This window comes from Crotalus tigris, unplaced genomic scaffold, assembly GCF_016545835.1.
Source record: "Crotalus tigris isolate CLP2741 ecotype Arizona unplaced genomic scaffold, ASM1654583v1 scf7180000023746.1698619, whole genome shotgun sequence".
In the NCBI taxonomy this organism is placed as follows: domain Eukaryota; kingdom Metazoa; phylum Chordata; class Lepidosauria; order Squamata; family Viperidae; genus Crotalus; species Crotalus tigris.
In genome coordinates this window covers 734,479-743,939 of record NW_024100155.1, presented here as the reverse complement: position 1 = coordinate 743,939, position 9,461 = coordinate 734,479, and the positions used below count along the sequence as shown (strand labels likewise).

The 9,461-nt window shown below is 51.9% G+C and overlaps 1 protein-coding gene across 3 annotated transcripts in view; it reads left to right on the top strand.

Annotated features, from left to right (window-relative positions):
* The first annotated feature begins 942 nt into the window (after nt 1-942).
* Nucleotides 943-9,461, top strand: part of NR6A1 (nuclear receptor subfamily 6 group A member 1) — a 52,234-nt gene continuing 43,715 nt past the window's right edge. For 2 of the 3 annotated variants that reach the window (XM_039321588.1, XM_039321589.1), the window contains exon 1: nt 952-1,072. In XM_039321588.1, the coding sequence (XP_039177522.1) occupies nt 1,006-1,072 (67 nt within the window). In that variant the 5' untranslated portion in view covers nt 952-1,005. Of the gene's footprint in view, nt 1,073-9,461 lie in introns of all 3 variants that reach the window. The other variant, XM_039321590.1, reaches the window with a different exon arrangement.

The window sequence follows — 9,461 nt, the reverse complement described above, 5'->3', positions numbered from 1 at the left end:
CCTCCGAAAGATGCCACAAAGTGCAAGGGGGTTGACTTCGCTTGTCCGAACGTCGCAAAAGGGGATCGCGTGACCCTCCCCGGGACGCTGCGACCGTCGTAAATATGAGTCAGTTGCCAAGCGTCTGGATTTCGATCAGGTGACCCTGGCGTTGCTGCGACGGTCACGAGAGTGAAACACGTCACTTTTTTTTCAGTGCCGAGCGGTCATTAAATGAACCGGCAAGTGGGGGGGACTACCTCTATTCTCCTTTCCTTTCTATAAAAGAGAAAAATCATAAAAGCTTGGATTTGATTTGCTGCTCCCGTTGATCTTCACAACAACCCGAAGAGGTGGGCCCCGGTGAGGGTCGAAACCCCTCCTCCTCCTCCTCCTTGGCCACGCCCCTCTCTCCTCCCTGCCCCTCCCCTCGGGGGAAACCCGAGCCAGCTGAGAGAGAGAATTCATTCTCGCTGTAGAATGAATATTCACGAAGGGGGCGGGGTTACGCGCCCGGCCCCAACCGCTGGGCGAACCCATTACCCTCACCAAAGGGGGGGAAGAATCAAGAAACTGAGGAAAGGGGAAGGCGTGGACGCGGGGAGCGGTCCAAGGGGAGGGCAAGGGCGGCGGAGGCCGAGCGGTGAAGAGGAAGGCGGGGGGGAAACTCTGTGTGTGTTTGTGTGTTTGTGTGTGGGGGTTGGGAATGGTTCCGCCCGGCGGACTACGCTTCCCGGCGTGCCCCTAGCGGCGGCGCATGCGCGAGGGCGGTGGGGAGCGCGGCGGTGCCGGCCGGTCGCTCAGTCGGGACGAGGCGGCGGAGCGGGAGCGACCGGCGGGCGGGCGGTTGGGCGGTCGGAGCCGGCGGCCGTGGCCCTGAGCGGGGCGCCTCCGTGTGCAGCGGCCGCCGCGAGGCGAGCGGGGGGCGGCGGCGGCGGCGATGGGCCCCCGGCGGCGGGGCGGCGGGCGAGGGGTCCTGGCTGCGGGGGAGACGCCGCCGCCGCCGCCGCCCTCCACCTGAGCGCCATGGAGCCCGAGCCGCCGCCCGGCGCGGGGGCCGCGGAGAGGAGGCCGGAGCCCCCGCCCCCCAACGGTAGGCGCCCCCCGGAGCCCTGGCTGGGAATCATGGGTGGGGGAGTCCAGGGGAGGGGGGCCCGATGGGGAGGATCGTCCTCCGCCCCCAAGCCCATCCTCCTCTGCCCTGAGAGTCATGGGTGGGGGAGTCCAGGAGAGGGAGGGTCTTCCTCCGCCCCCCAACGGTAGGCGCCCCCAAGCCCATCCTCCCCTGCCCCGAGACCCCCGGGAATCACGGGTGAGGGAGTCCAGGGGAGGGGGCCCGGTGGGGAGGGTCGTCCTCCCCCCCAAGCCCATCCTCCCCTGCCCCGAGACCCCTGAGAGTCATGGGTGGGGGAGTCCAGGCGAGGGAGGGTCGTCCTCCGTCCCCCAACGGTAGGCGCCCCCAAGCCCATCCTCCCCTGCCCCGAGACCCCTGGGAACCACGGGTGGGGGAGGGGGCCCGTTGGGGAGGATCGTCCTACCCCCCAAGCCCATCCTTCTCTGCCCTGAGACCCCTGAGAGTCATGGGTGGGGGAGCCCAGGGGAGGGGTCCCGATGGGATGGGTCGTCCTCCGCCCTCCAACAGTAGGCGCCCCCAAGCCATCCTCCCCTGCCCCGAGACCCCTGGGAGTCATGGGTGGGGGAGTCCACATGAGGGGACACGATGGGGTGGTCCTTCCACGGGCCTGAGCCCGCCGTGGCTGGGAATCATGGGTGGGGGAGCTCAGAGGAGGGGGCCCGATGGGGAGGGTCGTCCCTCTCTAGTGTTGGTTCTGGGAAAGAGGGAGAGTATCTTTCAGGGCGGGGGGGGCGCCTGGTTGGGAAAGGGAAGGAGCGGCCGGTATGGAGGGGTCCATCCTGCATTAAAAGAGCCGCCCCCCAAGAATGGGTGGGGGCTTGCAAAGCCTCTTTCATCCCCCCCCCACCTTGGCAGGACCCCCCCTCCCTCCCCCACAGTGGCTGGTGCTAATTGGCGGGGGAGAGTCCAGAGGAGGGGGAGTAAATGGATCGTGGGAAAGAGGGAGGGTGTCTTTTGGGGGGGGCGCCCTGTTGGAGAAACGAAGTTGGGGGAGAGGGGGCTCCAGCATACTTTAGAAGAGACACCCCCCCAATAATGGGTTGGGGGCTCCCAATAATGGGTTGGGGGCTCCCAATAATGGGTTGGAGGCTCCCAATAATGGGTTGGGAGTCCCCAGTAATGGGTTGGGGGCTCCCAATAATGGGTTGGGGGCTTCCAATAATGGGTTGGGAGTCCCCAATAATGGGTTGGGGGCTCCCAATAATGGGTTGGGGGCTCCCAATAATGGGTTGGGGGCTTCCTCCCCCCACTCCACCTTCTATCCCCACTTCCTCTGCGGGGCAGTGATCAATCTCGGCCCTCAATGGCGTTGTGAATATTTTATAACTCCGCGATCCTGCTTGAAAGGCTGGGGGATCAATAAAAACCCCATAGAAATGCAAGGGGGCCCTACATTGTGATGGGAAACTTGGCGTGGAGCCCTGGAGTGGGGGGGGAAAGGGAGGTGGTCCTCTCCTCCTGCTCCCCACCACCGCGGCCACCACCACCCCACCACAACAAAACACACACACAAAAAGACCCCAGGCTTCCCCCCCCCACCTTCTCCCTTTTCTTCCCTCCCCTCCTGGCCATCTCCAAACTGTGTTTTGCAAAATGTGTGGCTTATTTTGCAACTTGGGGGGGGGGGAGAGGAGAAACAAGTCCCACCCCAGCGTGTTATCCCTCCCCAGCGCTCTTATCCGCCTCTGGTCATTGTGTTGTAATTTGGCTTCACCTCGGATTTTAAAAAAAGGGAGCCCCCCCTGCAAATCTCAATTCCCTCCCTGAACTGAATTTGACAAAGCTTCACCCCCATTTTGCAAGTTTCTGCTGCTTTTTGGGGAGGGGGGGGTCTTGCGTCCTCCTCCTTCCCCCATTAAACTTTTTTTCTCCTCCTTAAAAAAAGGGGGGGAATTGGGATGGGGGGTCTCTCTCTTTCTCCCTCTCCTCTCCTATCCCTCCTTTGGGGACGGGGATCTCTCCAAGAGGGATATAATCTCGCCATGATTCTAGACTCAATTTGGGTGGACCCCTTGTTTAGCCATTCTCTGCCCCCTCCCCACCCGGTTTTGTGTTGCACAAACAGCCCGGGGGCCCCACAAAAAAGTTGACTTAGGGGTTGCTTCCGTCAGTCCTGAACACCCCCTCCCCTTTCCTTTATTCAGCGGGTGTAGGATGGCGACTTTTAAATTGTAGCTTGTGCAGAAAAAGCAAGGCGTTCGCTGGTCTTGAGCGTAGATAGGGCTCAGTTCTGAATTTGAAAGGCATTTAAAAGGCCAACATACTCTTTCAGGGGTAAATTATATTTTACCCTCATTTTCCTGCTTCTTTGAGGTTGTTTGTCGTGGAGAAACAGGGACGGGGTCCCACTTAAAGCTTTTTGTTTTTGTTTTAAACCATCACCCGGCTTCAAATCAATTAAAGCTGTCGATTGATGATTTGCGTTGACTCTTTAAAACTAAGAAATTGACTTTATGGCGGGGGGGGTCTTTGTGACCAAGAGGGTGAGGTCTGGAAATTTCCACTATTTTTTACCAACAAAGACATTTTAGGAAATCCTATTAAAAGGTTCTGCCTTTTTTCTTTATTGTTATTATTAAAATGTGTTAGGAAAGTTGCAATCAGAGAACTGATTTTTTTTTTTTTTTGGAATGGGTGGGGATATCACGGATTAAACCTGTGCTGCTCGTACAATTTCCTCTGTTTGGGAAATCTTCAGAAAATGAGGTTTCGTTTAGTTATTTTTCAGGAAGGTGTGTGTTTAGCTATCTCAAGACCTGGCTAACCATTTGCCTGTGTTCAACCTCGTTTTTTTTGTTTGTTTGTTTGTTTCCCCCCCTCCCAAAAAAAAACCCCTTGAAAGCCATTTGGGAGGGCGGCGTAACCATCTCTGTGTTCTTCCTCGCCATAAAATGGAATGGGAGGCATTTTGTCAAACTTTTGAGACTGGAAAAAAATCTTTTCAGCAGGAAGGGAAACTGCAGTGTACGATGACTCTTGGAGTCCGATTAAAAGAGGATGGATGATCAGTTTATGATCTTTATAGTGCCTCGACTCTACCCTTTTCCTGCCGTTAGGAAGAAGTTTTCCTTGGGAAAGTCCTGATGCCGTTGGTGGAACTGCACTGTGTAGGAATAGTCTATCGTAGTGTGAGTGCTCCGAAAAAGTTGCTTTGGCTAAACGGGAGCCAAAGAGTTGGATTGTTTAGCAGTTGTCGCTTGTTGAGTGGCGTGTGAAGCCATCAGGCTGGTCTCAGTACCAACCTAGCTTGGAAGAAATGGCGTATGGGGTCTCCTGCCTGAGCAGGGGGTTGGACTAGAAGACCTCCCAGGTCCCATCCGATTCGGTTATTCTTGTTCCGTTAACTGTGTCTTTTTGGAGAATAAAATTACGCAGGTTGAATATAAAGATAGTTCTCAGATGAAGGATAAAGCAATCGCTTTACGTTTGACAAGGGCTGTTCTGGGACAGCCCCCCCCTTTCAAACTCCAAAAACGTGTTTTGAACTCAGAACAGAATTGGAGCGAGACCGGGAGAGGGGGGGGCAAACATCTTCCTTTTGAAATGTGGCCAAGTTGAGATCTTTAATGTTTGAAAAGTTTGATTCAATTTGGCTTGCTGCTGAAAAAAAGCAAACATTTTTAGTTTTAGTTTTTTGCAAAAAAAGGGGGGGGGGAACCAATGGCTGGCTCCATGTCTTTCATATCTGTGGATAGCTGTATAGCAGTAAAATGTGGGCTACAGTCATAAAAAAAGGAGGATAATAGGATTATTACCAAGATATTATTAGCAGGATATTCTGATGTATCGTTGCATCGGAATGCAGCCACAATAATACCGCCAATGAATTTCTAGCTTAGTCTACGTACTGTACATGAGTGGAAATTTCTAGTCTATGTACTGTACATGAGTGGAAATATTTTTCCATTTCTGCCATTCAATCCCGCAATGCTGGCTTGTTTTTTAGCCTGCAAAAAATGCCAACTCAGCTTATTTTCCTGGTTTGCAAAAAAACGTGGCTGGCTATGGATTCTGACCGTCTCTTTCTGGCTGGATCACCAAGAGAGAGCAAACTCTTTGGAAAACTTAAATAAACCCTGGCCTTGGTAAACACGGTCCTAAAGGGGTGTCCAGGATAAGCTAGCATCATGGGCTCATCCTTGGAAGAATATGTTAGTCCTTTCTAACAAGTATTGTGGGTTTACCGTCTCTGGCGGGAAAGGCTGATTGAAAAAGGAAGTCAAAACCTTAAAAGAGAGTGAGAAAAACAAGGGGGAAATATCCCCCAAAGTGCTTTTTTTTTCCTCTTTTCTTTCCCAAAAGGTAGCTCGCCTTTTTCTGTGTCTTTCTCCCCTCCCCTCTTTGAAGACGTTTCGCTTCTCGTCCAAGAAGCATCTTCAGTTCTGACTGAATGGTGGGGGGAACAAAAAAGCATTTTATGGATTTGTTTATTGTATTTATCACATTTTATTGTTGTTGTTTTTTTTAATTCTTAAGAAAAAGTACTCAGGACCCACCGTGGTGGTTGGGTGGTCCAACATTCAAAAGTAAACACATATAGAAACAAGTCAACTCAATACATTTCACCATCCCCTCTCTATTTCCCTTGATTAACATGATACATTTAAATATTTTATGGATTTGTTTATTGACCAATGGAATTATCGTGGGTTTATTAATGGAAGCTGGGGGAAATACGTGCGCTTTGGTTCCTGAGATGCAACAAGCTTAATTTCCCATTTGGAAAGGCGTTAGTGATTGCCGATGGCGTGGTTTTTTTCCTTCTGTTCATTGTCTCTCAATATATATATATATATATATTTGGGGGGGGCTTTTGAAGGCCTCTTCCTTCTGCAAGAAGAGAACCAAATTCCGTCCCTATTTAAAAGGGTCTACTTTTGGGGGGGGGAAGAGAGCCCAAATGATACACTGGGTTAGATTTTATTTATTTTTTTTTATTTTTAGGAGAAGCTGCACCCGTGTTTTGCTCTCTTGAGCTAAAGAGAAAACAAAAGCAGCCACAAACAAAGTGTCCCTTGCACGTTGTTGTTTTCGTAACGGCTGGTTTTTCATCCTTTTTGAGCATAAAAGCCCACTGGTTTTCCCCTTGGCAGCCTGGTTACTTTTTAACCCAGGGCCTTTCAAGGGTGGGTGGGTTCCTCCCTCTCTGAATGATGGGATTGGGGGGGGGGAGAACAAGGAACCCTTGCTGATCTTTTGCAAAGCAGCTCTTGGGGATCTGCCAGCAGCTGGATCCTACTGGGTTTCCTGTTGTAAAAGAATCGGGGCAATAATCATTGGAAGCTGCCCAGGGGTACAAGGCCCGGGGTGGGTGGGTAAGCCATGGGGTGGCCCTAAATGGGTGGGAAGAGCCCCCCTGGTCTTGGGGTGAGCCCCCCCCCTTATAAGAGGCGGAAAGGACTGGGGAAATAGCCTGCTTCTTCCCCTTTGTGTGTTGCAAGTCCAAACAGGAGAGAACCTTATCAATGCAGGCCTCCTTTGCAAACATCATAAAAGCGATGGGGACGTGACACAAAACTATTTATGGCTTCGTTGCGGAGTGCTCAGCCTTTGGCCAAAACTCTCCAGCCCTTTTTTTCTGGGTGAGCCAGTGGAACGGGTGGCAGGAAGGGTCCTGCCACCCGTCCCCGGTCACGTCCGTCTCTGGAATTCGGGGATCTAAAAGCAGAGAGTTTTTGCAGAGGTTGATATCGTGGAATAATAGGAATAATAGGGAAGGGACCTCGGAGGTCTTGTAGTCCAGCCCCCTGCTCAAGCAGGAGACCCTAGACCAGAGGTAGGCCACCTTGGCTCTTTTATGACTCGTGGACTTCAACTCCCAGCATTCCTCAGCCAGCGTGCCTGGCGGAGGAATTCTGGGAGTTGAAGTCCACAAGCAGGGGGGCTTCAAACTTGGCCCTTTGATGACTTGTGGACTTCAACTCCCAGAATTCCTCAGCCAGCGTGCCTGACTATAGCGGTGTCAGGGAATTGTGCAGCAGGTATCCCAAATGAAGTCAGAGACTCTTGACACGAACTTATAGTTTTATATAAATAAATATATTTAACATCTATGTGTATATATATAAATCAAACTAGACCAGGGGTAGGCAACCTTGGCCCCCTCATGATTGGTGGACTTCAACTCCCAGAATTCCTCAGCCAGCACGGGGGAACTATGGCCCCCTCATGACTGGTGGACTTCAACTCCCAGAATTCCTCAGCCAGCACGGGGGAACTATGGTCCCCTCATGACTGGTGGACTTCAACTCCCAGAATTCCTCAGCCAGCATGGGGGAACTATGGCCCCCTCATGGCTCGTGGACTTCAACTCCCAGAATTCCTCAGCCAGCACAGCTCAGCTTGGAAACCTCTCCCTTTCCCCTCAGCGTGGCTGCCTCAGGAATTCTGGGAGTTGAAGTCCACCAGTCATGAGGGGAACAAGGTTGCCTATCCCTGCCCTAGACCATATCAATCAATCAATCATAATAGAGCTGGAAGGGACCCTGGAGGCCTTCTAGTCCAACCCTCTGCTCAGGCAGGAGAATCTAGATCATTCTGGACAAACGGCTACTTTTAAGGCGCTTTCCCTCATCTGCCTCTGATTCTTCTCAAGATCTGGAATTGTTTCACCCCCATGCAGTTCCCGGTCAAATGGCTCCTCTGGTAGAACCACCGAGGCTGTGTGAATGTGTTAGCATTAATACGGGTCAAAAAGGACTTCCTCTTTCTCACAAGGATGTTTCCTTCTGGGACCAGCCGAATTACAGAATAAGAGGACCTTGGACAGGACCTTGGAGGTTTTCTAGTCAAGCAGGAGACCTTTTGCCATTCCGGACAAATGGCTGTCCAGTCTCTTCTTGAAAAGCTCCAGTGATGAAGGAGAGAGGGAGAAAGAAAAAGAGGAAGGAAGGGAAGGAGGGAGAGAGAGAGGAAGAAAGAGAAAGGAAGGAAAGAAGGGAAGGAAGAAAGAAAGAATGGAAGAAAGAAAGAAAGAGAAAAAGAAAGAGGAAGGAAAGAATGAAGTAAGGATAATAGAGCTGGAAGGGACCTTGGAGGTCTTCTAGTCCAGCCCTCTGTTCAAGCAGGAGACCTTACGCCATTCTGGACAAATGGCTGTCCAGTCTCTTCTTGAAAAGCTCCAGTGATGAAGGAGACAGGGAGAAAGAGGAAGAAAGGAAAGAAGGGAAGGAAAGAAGAATGGAAGAAAGAAAGAGAAAGAGAAAGGAAGGAAGGAAGAATAATAGAGCCATAAGGGACCTTGGAGGTCTTCTAGTCCAGCCCCCTGTTCAAGCAGGAGACCTCATGCCATTCCAGACAAATGGCTGTCCAGTCTCTTCTTAAAAAATCTCCAGTGATGGAGCATCCACCACTTCTGGAGGCAAGCTGTTCCACTGGATAATTGTCCTCACTGTCAGGAAATTTCTCTTTAGTTCCAGGTTGCTCCTCTCCTCAATTATTTGATGTGGGTCTGCACCACAGAGGGGAGAACGGTCCGGTATCCCTTCGTGCCAGCTCCCAGGATGACGAAGACCTATCTGAAAATCAGGCCTTCAGCAGCTGGGACAAAGAGCAATTTCCTACTTGCCCGTTGCAAAACAGCCTTGGAAGGACCTTGAAACCGGGACGGGGAGTGGGAAGGACAAGGACAGGTGGGGGACTGCGGATCAGAAATAAGTCAAGCCGGGTTACAAATTGACCCAGATTTCAAGGGCAGGCCCTGAATGTGGGATGGTCCTCTTGGGTTCAGGATGGCCCCACCTCATTCTCAACCCGAGCTGGTGGCGTCTTTCTACCGAGAGTTCTGGAAGGAGCGAAATTTTTGATCAGTTGAGTAGAAGGTCAGTTTTAAGTCTTAATCGAGTGCCTAATCAATCCCGTTCAGAGATGACCACCTAGTTCAGTGGTTCTCAACCTGTGGGTCGGGACCCCATTTGGGGTCGAACGACCATTTCACGGGGGTAGCCAAACAACGCAGTCCGCCATTTTTTCCCCCCTTTTCCTTAGCTGTGCTACTCCCTTTTATTCTATTGGCTTTTGAAAGCCAACAGAATGGACTCTCTTGAATACAGTCTAATTCTATTGGTTTTCAAAAGCCAATAGGAATGGTCCAGGCTGTCTCTGCCCTGCTGAGCCCGCCAAAAGTCCCATTCTGCAAACGGTGCTGCGCCAGTTGAGTCGTCCTCGACTTACGACCGGTTGAGTAGCCCTCGACTTACGACCGGTTGGGGGTCGCGGCATTAAAAAGGTTGAGAACCACTGACCTAGTTGGTAGCACAGTGATCTTCCAGTCCATCAGGGTAGAGCTGGAAGGGACCTTAGAGGTCTTCTAGTCCAGCCCCCTACTCAAGCAGGAGACCCTAGACCA